The sequence below is a fragment of the Passer montanus genome, unplaced genomic scaffold (genome assembly GCF_014805655.1).
Source record: "Passer montanus isolate IOZ18808 unplaced genomic scaffold, ASM1480565v1 scaffold8, whole genome shotgun sequence".
Lineage (NCBI taxonomy): Eukaryota > Metazoa > Chordata > Aves > Passeriformes > Passeridae > Passer > Passer montanus.
Window position 1 is genome coordinate 14,834,660 of NW_024373256.1, and position 18,013 is coordinate 14,852,672.

General features: G+C 58.5%; 1 protein-coding gene across 6 annotated transcripts; it reads right to left on the reverse strand.

Annotated features, from left to right (window-relative positions):
* Positions 1-105: 105 nt before the first annotated feature.
* Positions 106-16,265, reverse strand: CCDC78 (coiled-coil domain containing 78). 6 transcript variants are annotated; one of them, XM_039731733.1, is made up of 16 exons: positions 16,048-16,110; positions 15,690-15,818; positions 15,451-15,537; positions 15,080-15,265; positions 10,487-10,630; positions 10,356-10,406; positions 9,612-9,700; positions 8,854-8,932; positions 8,314-8,439; positions 7,373-7,584; positions 6,683-6,842; positions 5,700-5,743; positions 3,841-3,907; positions 2,269-2,369; positions 717-816; positions 106-618 (listed from the first exon to the last, which is right to left on the reverse strand). In XM_039731733.1, exons 1-16 carry the CDS (start codon positions 16,078-16,080, stop codon positions 613-615), a joined length of 1,614 nt encoding a protein of 537 aa, XP_039587667.1. In that variant the 5' UTR covers positions 16,081-16,110; the 3' UTR covers positions 106-612. The 6 variants fall into 6 exon arrangements, 5 of the variants coding, with proteins under 5 accessions (XP_039587667.1, XP_039587665.1, XP_039587666.1 ...); XM_039731731.1 differs by having other exon boundaries at positions 15,690-16,265; XM_039731732.1 differs by lacking the exon at positions 10,356-10,406 and having other exon boundaries at positions 15,690-16,265.
* Positions 16,266-18,013: the final 1,748 nt, after the last annotated feature.

Below are 18,013 nucleotides of genomic sequence, written 5' to 3' on the forward strand. Positions count from 1 at the left end.
TGGAGCAGCTGCTGCTCCTGGACTTGGGCTTTGTTCTGCCATCTTTTCCAGCTCACCTCTGTGCAGGATCAGTTTGGCCCTGCTTGTCAATATAATATTCTATTTTCCACTCAAACCCAGAGGAAAATGGGGTTTTCCCGTTTTCCCACCCCAGAATCACAGAACCATAGAATGGGTTGGGTTGGAAGGGACCTTGAAGCTGCTCTTGTTTCATCCCTGCCATGGCAGGGACACCTTCCACTGTCCCAGGCTGCTCCAAGCCCTGCCCAGCCTGGCCTTGGGCACTGCCAGGGATCCAGGGCTGCTCTGGGCAGCCTTTCACCACCCTCCCAGTAAAAGAGCAGCTCATCCCTTTGTCCAAGCCCAAACAAATCCTGGTCTGAGCCAGCCTTGGCTGTGTCTCAGGGGTGAGGGGAGCGAGGCAGGAGCAGCCCTTGGTCCAGCTCCAGGTCTCATCCAGGAAAAAATGTTCCAGCAGGAGCAGGAACCTGTCCCTGCAGCCCAGCAGTGAAGAGCTGCCTGGGATCCCTGCCCCGTGTCCGAGGGGTGCTCAGGGAAGAGAGAATTCCTGCAGCCTGGCGGGCACAGACAGACGCCGTGGTCTGGTCTCGTTTACTCCTGTGAATTTAAGAGCAGAAACACCCACGTGGCTTCTCTCGCTGTTCCCACCTCCCAGCCCGAGAGGGATCCTTGCCTGGCACTCCATGAACACACACCTCCCAAGGCTGGGGCTGCGCTGGCTCGTGGCTGGCACGGGGCACTGCGGGCACCTCGCTGCCCCCAGCGTTCCTCAGCCGCAGGATCTCCTGCTTGTACCTGCAGGGGAAGTGCCACTGTCACCAATGACAATGAGCAGGGAAAGTGCCACTGTCACCAATGACAATGAGCAGTGGAAGTGCCACTGTCACCAATGACAATGAGCAGTGGGAGTGCCACTGTCCCCAGTGACAATGAGCAGTGGAAGTGCCACTGTCCCCTATGACAATGAGCAGTGGGGAGTGCCACTGTCCCCAGTGACAATGAGCAGTGGAAGTGCCACGGTCCCCAATGACAACGAGCAGTGGAAGTGCCACTGTCACCCCTCACAATGAGCAGTGGGAAGTGCCACTGTCACCCTCACCATGAGCAGTGAAAGTGCTACTGTCACCTCTGACAATGAGCAGTGGGGAGTGCCACTGTCCCCAGTGACAATGAGCAGTGGAAGTGCCACTGTCCCCAATGACAATGAGCAATGGGGAGTGCCACTGTCCCCAGTGACAATGAGCAGTGGAAGTGCCACTGTCCCCAGTGACAATGAGCAGTGGAAGTGCCACTGTCCCCAGTGACAATGAGCAGTGAAAGTGCCACTGTCACCCCTCACAATGAGCAGTGAAAGTGCCACTGTCACCCCTCACAGTCCCCGGGCAGTGAGCCATGCCTGGAGCCGAGCCTGGCACGTGGATCCTGCATCCTTTCCCAGAGAATGGGCGTTCATGGGCTGTGCCAGGTGAGGGCAGAGCCTGACCCAGCCCACGGCTGGGGGCACGGCAGGAGCAGGGGATCAGGCCCTGACACACCTGCCCTGCTTGTCCTCTCCCTCCCCTGCTGCTCCCCCTGCCCAGAGCAGGATGAGCCAGGGAGAGGGGAACACAGGTCAGGGCAGCTGGGACGACTTGGGTTAGAACCTGTGAATAAAAGAACTCTGAAGGTTTTAGGCTTTAGATTTTAGGTTCCTGTGAAGGTTACAGGGAAACCTTAGAGCACCTTCCAGTGCTTGAAGGGGCTCCAAGAGAGTGGGGGGAGGACTTTGGACAATGGCATAAAGTGGCAGGGCATGGGGAATGGCTTTAGACTGGCAGAGGGCAGGGCTGGATGGGATACTGGGAAGGAATTGTTCCCTGTGAGGGTGGGCAGGCCCTGGCACAGGGTGCCCAGAGCAGCGGTGGCTGCCCCTGGATCCCTGGCAGTGCCCAAGGCCAGGCTGGGCAGGGCTTGGAGCAGCCTGGGATAGGGGGAGATGTCCCTGCCCATGGCAGGGGGGCTGTTTGTGTCACTTCCAACCCAATCCGTGACTGTGATTCCTCCCAAGGATGGGTGAGCACGCAGGGAAGGACGCCTGTGGTGTGTGAGGTGTGTCTGTCCTGCTGCCCCGTGGCACAAGAGGTGGTGACAGCTGCCTGCACAGCTGGAGGAGCAGTGGGACATGGGCTGTGCTGGCAGGCTGTGGCAGGGCTGGCAGTGGGCACGGGGACAGCGCTGGCACCAAGCCTGGAGAGGATCCCCTCTCACCTGGCAAGGTGCTGGTCGATGTACCCCTGCAGCTCCAACACCTGCTCCTCTGCCCCCACAGCCCGAGCCAGCAGCTGGCTTCTCTGCTGCTCCAGGTGCTCCTGCAGGGGCACAGAACACAGAGAAAATGTGGAAAAAAAGAGATATGTGCCATGGGATGATGTTGCTCAGGGATGATGAGTCTGACCTTCTGAACACTTCCCCACCAGTCCAGCCTCTCCACCATGACATCTCTTTTCTTTTGGCCACAGAGATAGGCCCCATGCAGGTGTGGAGCTTTACATCCCAGGGAATGAGCTTTACATCCCCAGGGAGTGAGCTTTACATCCCAGGGAGTGAGCTTTACGTTCCCAGGGAGTGAGCTTTACATCCCAGGGATTGAGTTTTACATCCCCAGGGAGTGAGCTTTACATCCCAGGGAGTGAGCTTTACATCCCAGGCAGTGAGCTTTACATCCCAGGGAATGGTGGAGCACTCCCTCAGGTTGCTGTGGACAGGGAAGGGCAGGACATGGAAGTGGATATCCCTGCAGCAGCAGGAACCAGGCTGGGAAGCTGATTCAGATTCAGCCTAAACTAGAACCAGGTTGAATAGAATCAAAAAACCTTGGAATTGTGTGAATTGGTTGGAAAAGCCCACTAGAATCCAGGTGTTAACCTGGCACTGGCAAGGCCACCACTGACCCATGTCCCCAAGTGCCACATCCATGTGTCCTATAAATCCCTTCAGGGGTGGTGACTCCACCACTGCCCTGGGCGGCTGTGCCAGTGCCTGACCACCCTTTCCATGAAGGAATTCTCCCAATATCCAACCTAAACCTCCCCTGGCACAGCTTGGGGCTGTTCCCTCTCCTCCTGTCCCTGTTCCTGGGAGCAGAGCCCGACCCCCCCGGCTGTCCCCTCCTGTCAGGAGCTGTGCAGAGCCACAAGGTCCCCCCTGAGCCTCCTTTTCTCCAGGCTGAGCCCCTTTCCAGCTCCCTGAGCCTCTCCTGGTGCTCCAGCCCCTTCCCAGCTCTGTTCCCTTCCCTGGACCCCCTCCAGCCCCTCCAAGTCCTTCCTTTCTTTAGTGGCCCAAAACTGCCCCCAGGACTGGAGATGTCCCAGCACAGGGCAGCAATCAGCCCCAGTTTATTCCAGAGATGCCAAAATGTTTTTTTCTGAAACGTGGGCAGGAGTGACCAGGGGCTGCTCTCCTTGCTTTAGGAGCAGGGACAGTAAAGCCTGGAGCCCCCAGCAGCTGGGACCTGCCAGCATTGCTTGGAGGGGTGAGCCACAGCAAGGCTCCATGGAGAGTGATCCCCAGGGAATGGGCACAGCCCCGAGGCTGCCAGGGCTCCAGGAGGGTTTGGACAATGATCTCAGGGATGCCCAGGGTGGGATTGTTGGGGGTCTGTGCAGGGCCAGGAGCTGGGCTGGATGATCCCTGGGGGTCTCTCCCAGTCAGGACGTTCTGTGACTCCATGGAATTCCCCCCTCCAGGCTGGAGCAGCCCCAGGGCAGGGGCTGAGGCAGCACATCCCTGCTGTGGGTGAGAGATCAGCCTGGCCTCCAGCGGGCTGTGCCAGAGCTTTACCTGGGTGTTGAGTGTGAATTCCCGGAGCCTCCTCCTGAGCTCTGCCCAGCCCTCCTCATCCAGCTGCCTGCGACAGAGGAGCTCATGTGGGTGGTGCCCAGACACCAAACCCAGCCCTGCACGGATCACACAGCTCCACACAGCCAGTGCCCATCCCACCACGACCCCCAGAACCAGAACCTTCCCTCTCCCCGTGCCCAAAGCTCCTCAGGGCAGGCAGCACCAGCGGGCAGCCACAGCCCTGCCCACAGCCTGGCCCTGTGCCTGTGGAACATGTGGTTACACAGGTCAAAGCAAGGTTTGCTGGCCCTCCTGAGCATCACTCAGAGCTCTGCTGTCATGTCATCCACCACACTTTCCAACTTTCTCTTTCCAGAAGTCTGGAATGTTTTCCTTCTACACATAAGAAAGCCTTACCCAAGATAAAACTTCTTAGTAAAAAGTAATAGCAGAATGACATTTCCCCTTCCTCTTTATGTAGTTTAACAGTGGAAGAACATTCTTGATTGAGTCCTTAGCTGATCCCCAGCCACAGCCCGGGGCAGTCCAAGGCACAGCAAGGCAAAGATCCCTGGAGCTGCCCCTCAGGGTGGCTGTGATGGAGCCCTCAGTGCCAAGGCTGCTGCTGGCCCTGCTGGGAGCCAGGACACCGAGCAGCAGGACAGCTGAGCTGTCTGCAAGCCCTTCCCACCCCGTGCCAGCCTCGGGAGGAGAATCCCAGTCACGGCAGGTGCTGGGGGAACTGGGCTGCGTGGAGGCAGGAGTGCACTGTGCTCCCCCCAGTTCCCTCCAGCACCAAGCTGGGCTTCTGTGGGAGCCCGAGGAGAAGGGAAGGACCAGCAGGGCACTGGTGCAGCTGGTAACCCCCAGGGAGTGCCAGAGCTGGGCTCTGGTGCCTGCCAGCCCAGCCCAGCCAGCCCTGGCAAAGGCAGCGGGAGCTGGAGTTGCTCCTGTCTGCAGCTGGGGAGCCAGGTAACAGCACACGGGTTAACCCAGCAGAACTGGCAGTTAAAAAACCCCAAATGATGAGATGCATCACTGCAATTCAGGTTCTGGACTTTGCCTGCCCTGCTCCTGTGCTGTCTGCCCAAACTGCTGCATTTACTCACGGAGCACTGCTATTTTCAGTGTGGAGCACCTGGCAGAGCCTGGTTGAGGCTCAGGCTTGTGCCTGAGACACCCCTCCAGAGCCAGGGGCTCTGGCACTCACCCACTCCTCAGTGCTGGCATCCAGCTAATGGAATAGCTGACATGTTTTCTAGGTGACCACGTCTTTTAGAGAGCTGAAAAAGCCCAGCTCAGGTTTCTCCTGTGCTTTGTTCCACCCCTCCACAGCTATAGCTGGTTGAGTTTTGCAGGGTAATGGAGCAGGGGGAAGAGACCCATCAAACTTTAGCAGTTTCAGGGTTTGTTGGTGTCCTGGTTCAGGGAGTCACCCAGGACAGCTGGGAAGCCTGGGAGGTGTCAGCACAGTGCCACCAAAGGATTCCAGACAAACTCCTGCGCTGGGAAGGAGGAAAAACGGGACCATCCCAAACTGGTGGTGTCTCACAGGCCTCTCTCACGTTGTGATCCACCAAAGCACTTGGGCGTGTGCTTAACTTCAGCTTTTAAAGAGGTCAGTGGGGCTAAAAACACGATTAAATCAAATATGTGCTTAAGAGCTTTCTTGGATCAAGGCCCAGTGACCAAATCTTCCTGCAGGAAGAGGGGACAGCTGCCTCTTCTTCCCAGAGCAGGCCCAGCAGCTCCCTTTCCCTGCCTATTGCTGCCTCCAGCCAGGCAAAAAAAGAGCCCTCAATCCACACAGCCATGGGAATGTGGAATGGCACATATCCCAAGAAAGAAACAGCACTTACTGCTCCGGAGGCGCTGGGAAGGCAGAGGCTCCTTTCAGGCTTTTCTGGAGGCAAAGGGAGAACAGAATTCCTGTAAACACGAACCCATGGCAATCCCAGATCCTGCCACTCTCAGAGAAATCCTGCCATGGAATGGGTGAGGCTGGAAGGGGCTTTAAGGATGATCCCATCCCACCCCCTGCCATGGCAGGGACACCTTCCTCTGTCCCAGGCTGCTCCAAGCCCTGTCCAGCCTGGCCTTGGGCACTGCCAGGGATCCAGGGGCAGCCACAGCTGCTCTGGGCACCCTGTGCCAGGGCCTGCCCACCCTCCCAGGCAACAATTCCTTCCTTACATCCAACCTAGATGTCTCCTCTTTTAGTTTAAATCCATTCCTTTTGTCCTTTCACTGTCTGCACACGTAAAAAGACATTTTCCCTCTTTTCTGTAAGGCCCCTTGGAAGTGGCACAAGCTGTCCCAGCACTCCCACAGCCAGCAGTGCCACGGCAAGGAAACCATGGGCTGTACAATCTGAAGGTTTCAGGTCTCCCATCCTCTGAATTTTTAAATAAATGCATCCTGTGCAAATCAAGACCCACATTTGCCCAGTGGGAGGACATTTCCCCATCCCTGGCAGTGCCCAAGGCCAGGCTGGATGGGGCTTGGACCCACCTGGGACAGTGGAAGGTGTCCCTGCCATGGCAGGGGTGGAACAAGATGAGCTTTAGGCCCCTTCCAACCCAAACCATTCCATAATTCCATCATTCTGTCACATGGGGATGACTGTTGTGTCCCCTGCCTGTGCCCCAGGCACGGCAAACCCTCGGGGAGAGCATGGATGTGGCCCTTGGGGACACGGCTCAGTGGTGGCCTTGGCAGTGCTGGGGAATGGCTGGACTGGATGATCGGAGAGGGCTTTTCCAACCCAACCAATCCTACAAATGCCTCAAGGAAGGGGCTCATGGAACTCTTCCCAGCAAGGCCAGCTCCCTCCCCTCCCTACCTGCAGCTGCATCTCCAGCTTTGCCTTCTGCTCCCGCAGCCGGGCCAGCTCCCGGGAGCTGCCTGGCAGCAGCTCAGGCTCTGGGATGGACAAGTGGAGCTCGGCAGGGCCACAGTCCATGGCACTGCAGCCCAGGGACCGCATCTGCTCCCGCTGCAGCCTGCAAGCAGCACGGGGTCAGTCCCTGCCTGGGGACACCACCGAGCAGCCCTGCTGCTCCTCAGGGTGCCACTCCCTGGGACCTGCTGCTTCTGGCCGCCTGCAAAGGAAAAGTGGGGAAGTTTCTGAGGGGAGCTTGTCCTAGAGCTATTTGTGGCTCTTTACCACAAGTATTTCTGCTGCTTCCCACAGCCCAAGCTGCCGAGAGAGCTGAGAGCGCTGCAGGGACGGGCTGGGAGGTGGAGCTATTTGTGGTACCCCTGCATTTCCACACCATCCACCGCGGGATCAATCTCTCACCCTGCGCTTCAAGTGGGAGGAACATATGTGCCAAGCAGCTCCATGGGGTCCAGAGCACCCTGACGTGCAGCTGGAGGCAGCTTGATGCTGGATTGCCAGGAGCAGGGAGACCAAGGTGCACTCCAGACCCTCAGCTCCACCCGGGAGCCGTGCTCGCCTCCTCCCGGGGCAGGGCACGGCTGCTCTGGGGCTTTTCCACCTGGCCCTAAGGAGGAGGTGCCTGAGGTTTACCCGTAGGCAATCAGCAGGTTCTCGTGCTTCTTGGCCAAGTCCTTCATGCGTTTCCTGTAGCCCCGGGCTGCCCGAGCCAGCTGCTCTTCCCGGCACTTGTAGGAAGCCCGGATGTCCCTGAGCATCCTGTCCACAAAGTTCTTCATGGCAGCGTGGCCAGCTGGGGCTTTGCTGTGTCCTGTCACGCTGCTGGGTTTGCTGTCCATGTAGTTCTGTAAATGCACAGAGAGGGAAATCCAGGGGGAATGGCTTCCCACTGGGTTAGAGGGGATATGGGGAAGGGATTGCTCCCTGGGAGGGTGGGCAGGCCCTGGCACAGGGTGCCCAGAGCAGCTGTGGCTGCCCCTGGATCCCTGGCAGTGCCCAAGGTGAGCCTGGACAAGGCCTGGAATCACATGTTTTAGTGGAAGGTGTCCCTGCCCATGGCAGGGGGTGGCACTGGATGATCTTTGAAGTCCTTTCCAACCCATTTCATGGTTCTATGGCAGCTCCCCCACCCAGATTTCCTGTATGGCCACGCAAAATTATGGGTGAGCTTCTGCTGGGACTTTTCTTGGTCAGATAACAGGGATTAAAAAACCCCCTTTCTTTATGTAATTACTCTAATTTATTGGCAGCAGCCTACAAGAGGAGGATGCCAGTATGGAGACGCCTGAGGGAACGGCTGGAGCTGTGCCAGGGGAGGGTCAGGTTGGATATCAGGAAAGGTTCATCTCCCAGAGGGTGCTGGCACTGCCCAGGCTCCCCAGGGAATGGGCACAGCCCCGAGGCTGCCAGAGCTCCAGGAGAGCTTGGACAATGATCTCAGGGATGCCCAGGGTGGGATTGCTGGGGGTCTGTGCAGGGCCAGGGGCTGGATCCATGCTCTCTGTGGGTCCCTTCCCACTGTGGCTATTCCATGGTTCTGTGGCACCTCCGGGCCAGGAGGGCTGGGTACCCACTGCCAGGTCCCGGGCGTGCTGCGCCAGCCGGCAGCGATATTCCTCGTTCAGCTCCTTCAGCTGCAGCTGCAGCCGGGAGTTCTCCGCCTCCACCTCCTGGAGCTGGCCCTGGGACGTGAGCAGCACCTGGCACAGCAAACAGAAATCCTGCTGGCCTGCTCCTCCGGCCGGGGAGCAGGAGCCGAGACACTTCTAAGAGCTGAGGGGCTTCATTTCCAGACATCTGGCTTCACTAGAGCTGGGAAGGTCCTGGATTTTCACACGAACCCACTGGAAATGTTTATAATCCCTATTCCCCTGCTGCTTTCTGTCATTTGCCACCCCCCACCCCGGTGATTCCACCAACTCTTTCTGCAAACCAGTGAGCAAAATTCCTCCCACCAGCTTTGCAAGCAGCACTTCCAGCACGTGCAGGAGAAGCTGCACGGGGACAACCTCGGTGTGACAAGCTCCCTGCAGAGGGAGCGGTGCTGGAGCACCTGGATGGAAGGCTCCCAGCCCCGGCAGCCCGGGGGAGGGCTGGTGGCAGCCCGGGCTCACCGCTGCTCGCTCTGCCTGCCCCTGCCCGCCGGGCCCCGTCGCTCCCTTCTCCTCCTGCAGCTCCTTCCCCAGCGCCAGCCTGGACACACAGCGGGAAAAGGGGTTTGTTTGAACTGCCCCAACTCCTTCTCCACCCCTGGGAGGGTCCGAGGCCAGGCTGGCCGGGCTTGGAACAGCCTGGGGCAGTGGAAGGTGTCCCTGTCCATGGCAAGGGGTGGAATGAGATGGGCTTTAGGGTCCCTCCCAACCCAACCCATGCTGGGGTTCTGTGATTCTCCATAGGTCCAACACAGGCAGCTTTGGGAAGAAAATCGCTTTGGAATGACAGAAATATCCCAGCAGCAGCTGCCAGCCTCCAAACGTGTGTGTAAACCTGTGCCACAAAATCTCTCCCCACCAAAGATGAACATCCTCCACAGCTCAGAGGGTTGAGTCTGTAGTATTCCTGCTGGGGCAGCCTTTCCTGGGACATTAACCCCATTCCAAGGTGATGGAAAATCCACTCTGTGGCTAAGGGCTGGGCTGGACTAATCTCTGGGATGTCACACGTTTGCTGTGTGTCACCGACAGTGGATTTTCAAGGTGTCCCTGAACACCACCAACTTCCATCTGACAGCTCTGAAGAGCCTTGAAAACATCAGGTTTTCCTTCCAGGCCTCATTCCTTCCTGTCCCCCCCAAAGGCAGGCTGCCTCCTCTCCTGCTCCCATGGGTCAAATCCAGTCCCACAAACACCTGGCCAAGCAGAGGGACACTCACACTCGCTCCTCCAGCTTCTGCTGCTGCTCAGCATACGTTTTCTTCAGTTTTTCCAGCTCCACTTTTATGTGATCCTGGTTTCCAAGCAACTGAGGGACAAACGAAGAGGAAGAGGAGGCAGAAGGCTGAGTGAAGAGAGGACAAAGTGAGGAGAACCTCGAGCTGAGCCCTTGTCCAGCTGAGCAGTGCCATGCTGGGGGAAGGACTGCTGTGACTGGGAGGGGCTGGTGCCCTGCAGCAGGGCAGGAATGGTGTGTGATGCACAGCCAGGGCACGTGGAGGGACACATGTGTCACTCTCCCGAGGGAAACGCTCACGTTGAGATTCCCAGCAGGAGCTGGTGGCGGAGCCCAGGCTGGTTCTGCAAGGGCTGCAGATGGGGAGGAGGCAGGGACCATCTCTGTGCTCTCAGTTTTGGGTGCTTCATCACCCCCAGATTTCTCAAGTGCGAGAAAGAAGGGAAAAAATTCTCCTTTGCACTTCTTGGCTTCTAAGCTCCTGTCTGTGTTCCCCCTGCCAGGGCATGGACCCAGGGAATCACCTCTGCCCTCCTCAGCTCTGCCTGCACATCTGGAGTTATTCCTGTCTCGTTTTGCAACTGCGGGGTTTAAAAAAAGGATTTAAAATGATTCAAGGCATCAGCTGATCCACAAAACTCAAGTCAGCAGCAGGAGGTGCCAGCCGCAGTTGGAATCAATCCCCTCTGCTTCCCAAGGATCCTGCAGCAGAGCCCCTCACACTCACGTTTCTTTCCAGCTCCTGCTGCTCGTGTTCAGGGGCAGCTGCATCCTCGGGCTGGTTTGGGGAGAGAGAAGAAGGGGCCTGGTGGATCCCTGCTCTCCGAGGGGCTGCTGGAAGGGCAGACAGTCCCTCACCTTCCCCCTCTGAGCAGAGCGGGGCTGTCCTGCTGCTCTCCCTCTTCCCAGCCCTGGGGAGGATTGATGGGCCAAGCCAGGGGGGAGGCTGCTCTTTTTGGCCAGGCTGAGCAGCTCCTGGGTCAGCTCCTCATTCCTCATCACCTGCAAGGTCAAACAAGAAGGAGAGAACTTCTGAAATCCCCCTCTGGTCAGCACATCCCTGCTGCTCCTGGTGTGTGCTCCAGGCAGGCACCCCCTCCTCAAATCAAGTTTTAATTTTAGTTCTGTCTCCTATATCCAAAGATCCTGGCGATTTTCTGCTTCTCATGGAATGCACTGCCAGGCAGCAAGGTTGTTCCCAGGGAATGCTATCCCTCTGCACATCCCACACTCAAATCCAGACCTCAGTGCCAGCCCTAACACAGCTCTGCCACCACCTCTGCAGCTCCAGCTCCCTCCTTGCCCCCACCCTGCACCCTCTGTTCAGCTTCCCAACACTTCAGGAATGTCCTTCCCCATGGAGCAGTTTGAGCAGTGCTGGGCTCCACAGGGCAAGAAGGGCCAAGTCTTCTCCACCCCTCCATCCATCCATGGATCCATCCATCCATCCATCCCTCCTCCATCCATCCATCCCTCCATCCATCCATCCATCCCTCCTCCATCCATCCATCCCTCCATCCATCCATCCATCCCTCCTCCATCCATCCATCCCTCCATCCATCCATCCATCCCTCCTCCATCCATCCATCCCTCCATCCATCCATCCATCCCTCCTCCATCCATCCATCCCTCCATCCATCCATCCATCCCTCCTCCATCCATCCATCCCTCCATCCATCCATCCATCCCTCCTCCATCCATCCATCCCTCCATCCATCCATCCATCCCTCCTCCATCCATCCATCCCTCCATCCATCCATCCATCCCTCCTCCATCCATCCATCCCTCCATCCATCCATCCATCCCTCCTCCATCCATCCATCCCTCCATCCATCCATCCATCCCTCCTCCATCCATCCATCCCTCCATCCATCCATCCATCCCTCCTCCATCCATCCATCCCTCCATCCATCCATCCATCCCTCCTCCATCCATCCATCCCTCCATCCATCCATCCATCCCTCCTCCATCCATCCATCCCTCCATCCATCCATCCATCCCTCCTCCATCCATCCATCCCTCCATCCATCCATCCATCCCTCCTCCATCCATCCATCCCTCCATCCATCCATCCATCCCTCCTCCATCCATCCATCCCTCCATCCATCCATCCATCCCTCCTCCATCCATCCATCCCTCCATCCATCCATCCATCCCTCCTCCATCCATCCATCCCTCCATCCATCCATCCATCCCTCCTCCATCCATCCATCCCTCCATCCATCCATCCATCCCTCCTCCATCCATCCATCCCTCCATCCATCCATCCATCCCTCCTCCATCCATCCATCCCTCCATCCATCCATCCATCCATCATCCCTCCATCCCTCCCTCCCTCTCTCCAGATGTCCCATTCCCAGCTGGGTTTGGAGCCTCCCAGCAGCAGCAGCCCACAGCCCGCTGTAGGCAGCGTTCAGAGCGCTGCTGCTGTGAAGTGACACATTTCCAAAAGATAAAGAGGATCTGAAGGAGCAAAGCTCCGTTCCAGGTGATCTGGAGGGAACGCTGGGGGAATTCATGTCTCCCAGGAGGGTTTCTGTGTAGATAACAAAGCTCTGATGGGGTTTATGGCTGGGGACAAGCTTGAGTAATTGTTACCATGGCAGTGAATCGGGAGGATGGGAGGCAGAGGTCATCTGAGTCATCCGTGGAGAGAATAGCTTATCAAAAGATAGCACGGGGTGGGCTGGGGGAGAGCGAGGAGAAAGGAGGCTGACAAAGAGGTGAGATCCACAGCTGTGGAACCTGACAGCTCCGCAGAGACAGCTCCGCTTGTTCCCCGGCCCGCGCCATCCATCCGCAGCTGTCAGCCCTGACAGTTTGATCGCGGGGGTCACAAGGACCGGTTTAGCAAAAAAAAAAGGGGCAGTCCCCGGTTTGAGTTGGGCTTCGCTGCCTTTCCTGAGCCCCCGAGGCTGGCGTGGCTCCAGGGAAAACCCCGGTGTGGAACCCAGAGCAGCCTGGGTCCCCTCGGGGGCTGCCGCCGCGAGCCGGGGGGACAAAAGGAGAAGGAAACGCAGAGCGAGGAAAGGTCAGAGCCTTGAAAAGGAAGAATTTACAGCGAGTCAGAAAACAGGCACCGAGTGCCCGCCTGGCATCTCCTGCGAGGCGCTTCCCAAGGCCGGGCAGGCGCGGAGCCCGCGGACAAAGGAGGCTCCGCTGCTCCCGGCCCAGGGGCCGTGAATGAGCTCGCCGAGCTGCTCCTGCAGCGCCAAGCAGCCATGACAACATATTGGCAAGGTCACAAGTGGCACTTGTAATTGGGAATGTGTAAAAGGTTCATTGTCTCCCCCAGAAGAGCGCCGGGAAGGGGAGGGGGCAGAACCGCAGGCTGCTTTTCCCATTTCCTTTGGGAAAGTCCGCACTGGGAACATAATGAGCAAGAGGCCCATGTCGCGACAAGCCCCGGGCTGCCAAGTCGGAGCCTCGCTGGCTTCAGGCAGGGATTTTTGGGAGTCGGAGCCAAGGAACTGGGGTAAACTCCTCGGCATATGGAGGGCATCCAAGGAATTCACCTCTGGCTTCTGGCCCCGCTTCAGCACTTCTTGGAGCAACCTGGCCTGGGGGAAGGGGTCCCGTGGCAGGGGGTGGAATGGGTTTTAAAGTCCCTTCCACCCCAAAGCATTCCTCGACTCTGAGGTTCCTCAGGATGCTATCTGGCACAGAACTGAACCCGCATGCTTTCACCCTCTGAACCATCCCAGGATCCATGTGAAAACTGTGTGATATTACCTCTACCCTGCTAAACGCATCACTTAGAGATGTCAGCTGCCTGCAAATCCAGCTTTTGACAAACACACTGCACCCCCTTGGGGACAAGAAGCAGCTGAGAGTGCTGATGGCTGAGCTGTTCCTCCCTGAGCCCGGCACGGCCGGGAGCAGAGCGGCTCTGCCTCGTGCCACAGCGGGATCGCGATCCCTCCTTGTGAGAAATCCCCATTTCTCAGCTTCTGGGAGACAAACGATCGCTCCCCGAGGTCCCTAACTCGCGGGTGACCATTGTCCTGCTCTGCCAGAGCCCATCCGGGCACACTGCACCGGAGCAGCATTCCTGCTCACATCTTCCCAGCACGGCTCGCCATGGAAAACCAGGTCAGCGAGCCGAGGCAGCCAAATATCTGCTGGGGGAGGGAGGGAGCAGGAGCGCGTCACTCACTGCATCCCCTTCAAAAAGGAGGAGAAGCGGCAGGGGGGAGAGGAGGGGACACAGGCAGGGCTATTGGAGCAGCCAAAGAAATACACAAATCTGGGTCCAAAAGGCTCTGGTCAATCACTGCTGAGCTAGCAGTCAGCGGGAAGGGGTCTGTCTCTTAAGGAACCATCAGAAACTCGCTTGAATTCGGTGTTTTTATGAACTTGTCGACCTGAAAGCTGCCAGGCCCCTTCCCGCCGCCCGAAATGAGAGCGGCTCCAATCCGTTCACGTGCGGGCTGCGCAAGCCAAGCAGAAAAAAGGGAAACAAAGCGCGCTGGCAGCGCCGGGGAGCGGCCCCGGGCAGCCCCGCCGTGACCCCCGGGCAGCGCCGCGGGAGCGGGGAGCGGCAGGGCTCTGCCCGCGGGGCCGGGGCCAGCGGCTCAGCACTGCCCTGGCCCCAGCCCTGGCCTCAGTTCTGTCCCCAGCCTGTCCCCAGCCCTGTCCTTAGCACTGTCCCCAGCTCTGTCCCCAGCCTGTCCTCAATTCTGTCCCCAGCCCTGTCCTCAGCCCTGTCCTCAGTTCTGTCCTCAGTTCTGTCCCCAGCCCTGTCCCCAGCCTGTCCCCAGCCCTGTCCTTAGCACTGTCCCCAGCCCTGTCCCCAGCTCCAGAAGGAGCCTGTCCCCAACTCTGTCCCCAGCCTGTCCCCAGCCTGTCCCCAGCCTGTCCCCAGCCTGTCCCCACCGCCCGGGCAGGTCTGCAGGCCCTGTGGGAAGGAGCTGTCTTACATCAAATCCCCGGGGACAATCCCACGGCCAGGCTGTGCCTGTCCCAGCTCAGAGGCTGGACATGTCCTGGCCATGTGTCCTGGGCCCCTGAGCCCCCTGGGCTGGGCTGAGCCCCAGTGTGGGCAGCAGGAGGGGGGGGGGATTCTGCCCCTCTGCCCCCTCAGGTGAGACCCCACCTGCAGAGCTGCCCCGGCCCTGGGGCCACAGGGTGCCCAGAGCAGCTGTGGCTGCCCCTGGATCCCTGGCAGTGCCCAAGGCCAGGCTGGGCAGGCTTGGAGCAGCCTGGGATGGTGGGAGGTGTCCTTGCCCATGGCAGGAGTGGCACTGGATGTTTTCTGTGGACTTGGTGACCTTTAAGAGGTCCCTCAACACAAACATTTGTACAACTGCATGAGAAGCCTCCCCGGAGCTGAGCTGTGGTAGGGATGCACAAATGAAAGCCAAGCAAGGCCCCTGCACAGCGGGATCTGAGCTGGATCTGTGGAATAACCCCTGGCACGAGCTCTGGGATGAGCCCTGCAGCCTCTCTCACCTCCTTGTCCAGCTCCCTGCCGAGGGCCAGGTAATTGCTCTTGAGGATGATGAACTCCTCGCCCAGCTCCTGCCGGCTGCTCTCCAGGCGGCGCAGGCGCTCCCGCAGGGAATCCCGCTCCTCGCTGAGCCCGGCGCTGCCCTGCCCCTGCTCCAGCTGCTGCAGCCGCCGCTGCAGAGCCCGCATCTGCACGGGCAGAGCTCAGAGGGCACCGCCAGGGAGCATCCCGAGCTCCCGGGGCTGGCTGCCGCGGGAATCCGGCTCCCTCGGAAGCCCGGAGGAGAGGGCAGGGGAAGGGTGGGTGTGCTAGGGGCTGCAGAGCTGGGGGAAGCACTGGTGGGGCTGAAACGGGCAGTTCCCAAACTGGGTACCATCGTTTTCAGCTGGAAGTTCTCGGTCTCATAACGCTCCTTCATTTTGTTTGTCTCGATCTGCAGATCCACGAGGTCTTTGGAAATCTGGGAGAGACAAACTCGGTGAAGCCATGGTTGGATTCTGAGGCCATTGTGATGTTTGAGCCCCCCCCCAGAAGGAGGAATTCCCCCCAGATTTCCCACTGGGGATCTACTGGCCATCACAGCTCAGCTCTCTCCAACTCCCAAAGTTTTACCTTCAGTTTTTCCTCCTCACTGAGGACCATCCTGGCTGGGAAGTCTGTCCTGGAGCCAGGCAGTTTCCCCATCTCCTCCCGCGGGTCTCCAGGCTGGTGCATCTCCTGGCTCCTGTCCTCCAGCTGCCCCTGGAGGCACAGAGCAGCTGCAGGGCCCTCCTCTCCCCCTGCCCCAGCCCACCCTGCTGCTGGAGGAGCTCTGCAGAGCCTGGACAGATCCCAGCCAGCCTTTGCAGCAGCCATTTCTCCCCGTGGTTAGGATTTCCTTGGCACAGTGCTGCTTCCAGGAGCTGGGGAGGAGCTGCAGAAATTCACAGCTGGATTTTCGGGCAGCGAGGCGCTCTGTCAGAATACTCACACTCTCATTCTCTGCAATGATCCCCAGGTCCATGTGCTCAGGGGCTCTGCTCGGGCTGGGCAGGCAGCGACTGAGAAGCCCAGGAGGGATCTCTAAGGAGATCCAGCGCTGTTGCTACCAACTCTGGTTGCCAGAGGCTTCCACCTGGATTTTAAGGTGGCTCCAAAGCTGCCAGCCCTGGGAGCTGCTGGAGGGAGAGCACTGGCACTTCCCAGGAGGAGTCTGTGCTCCCAGCTCAGCCCACAGCAGAGACTGGAGCGAGCAGCTCAGGAACAGCCCCGGGCAGGCAGGGAGGGGGTACCAGCCCCTGCATGGACCCTTCCCAACCCTGGCTGCAGGGATGGCCTCCAGCTCCAGTGCAGGGATATTCCAGTGCTCTAGGGGCTGACAGGAAAGAGGGAGAGGGACTTTTTACATGAGCTGACAGTGATAGGACAGGGGGGGATTTTAAAGTAATAGAGGAGAAGTTTAGAATTAATGAAGAGCAAGAATGGATGGGATGTTGGGAAGGAATTGTTCCCTGGGAGGGTGGGCAGGCCCTGGCACAGGGTGCCCAGAGCAGCTGCGGCTGCCCCTGGATCCCTGGCAGTGCCCAAGGCCAGGCTGGGCAGGGCTGGGAGCAGCCTGGGACAGTGGGAGGTGTCCCTGCCATGGCAGGGGTGGCACTGGATGGGCTTTAAGGTCCCTTCCCACCCCAACCATTCCATGATTTCAAGGGCTGACTAACCCAATAATTAACCCACTAAACCAACCACCTGCTCCAAGCCCATCCCACAGTATCTGATTTTCTTCCGGGAAAATTCCTCTGCATCCCTGCAGACCTTGAACCTCCCCTGCCAAAGAGCTGCTCCAGAGGTCCCAGCATCTCTAAGTTGTGGTGCAGCAAAGACCTTTCCCAATTCATCCCTTCACACCAGAGCTGCTGTGTGGAAAAAGAATGTTTTAAAGCAAAGCATGCACTGAAACAAGCCTGGATTAGCCTGGTCTGGGTGCTGCTGCTGGCTCCAAAGTGGGAGCTGCCAGGCTGGAATGGGACAAATCCCACAGCCAAAAGCGTTTGGAGAATCTCCAGGGTCAGAGTGAGGGTAACAGGGAGTGCAGGGCAGAGGGGATAACCTGGAAAACCTTGAACAGGGGTGAAATCAGATGGACTGGGAGACCTTCAGAGGGCCCTTCCAACTCAAACTCTTCCATGACTCTAAAACGAATTCCAGCTCTTTATCTCCTCGTTTCAGGCTTATTATTGCTGCTATTTCTGGAGAGTGGGTGAGTTTAGGTAAGAATCTGTCTCCCACAGAAAAAAAGCTTTGACAATATAATGTTCAAAAAAGCCCAAAGCTCTGAATAACTCCTCAGGATCTGTCAGAGCCAGCAGATGAGAGGGAGAGGGGCCATCCTGACGGGCTCCGTGACAAGCAGAGCTCCTCACCTGTCCAGGTGCTGAGGAGAGCCCAGACCCCCGGGGAAGGTGCACGGAGCCGGGGGCTGAGCCCTTCGGGGGGTCGGGGGAAGGAGAAGCCAGCAAACCGTGCAATTGCGCTTGTTTTTCTGCAAAAGAGCTTAACAGACCTGAAGTAATTTTATTAAGGTAATGGAAGTGTTGATGAGAATTCACAGTCTCTTCACACCCAGCGTTCACACCCTGCCCACGGCGGAGCCGAGCAGGAGCTCCGCTCCCCGAGGGCTCCCCGAGGCACCCCGGGGGTCTCAGCCCCACCCGGGCACCCCAGGGATGGGCACCCCCATCCCACAGCCCCCGGACGCTGCCCCGGACCCCCAGACCCTGATTTGGGGGGGCTCAGCCGCACCCATCACACGGCCGCTCCCTGAGCCGCAGCTCCAATTAACGCAATTAACATATGCAAACACGGCGTTATTTGTGCAATAAATAACCCGGCTGCCAGGTGCCCTACCGGCACCAGGAGCGACAGTGACCGCTTCTCCCTGGGGCTGGGACTACAACGCA

What these genes read in the sequence shown, in the direction of transcription:
- CCDC78 (XM_039731731.1), bottom strand. Translation starts at nt 15,932, where the DNA reads ATGGCTGCTGCAAAGGCTGGCTGGGATCTGTCCAGGCTCTGCAGAGCT. An exon ending in ACTTCCAGCTGAAAACGATG is followed by an intron (nt 15,266 to 15,450) that starts GTACCCAGTTTG and finishes CTGCCCGTGCAG; the next exon opens with ATGCGGGCTCTGCAGCGGCG. An exon ending in GCTCTGCTCAGAGGGGGAAG is followed by an intron (nt 10,407 to 10,486) that starts GTGAGGGACTGT and finishes TCCCCAAACCAG; the next exon opens with CCCGAGGATGCAGCTGCCCC.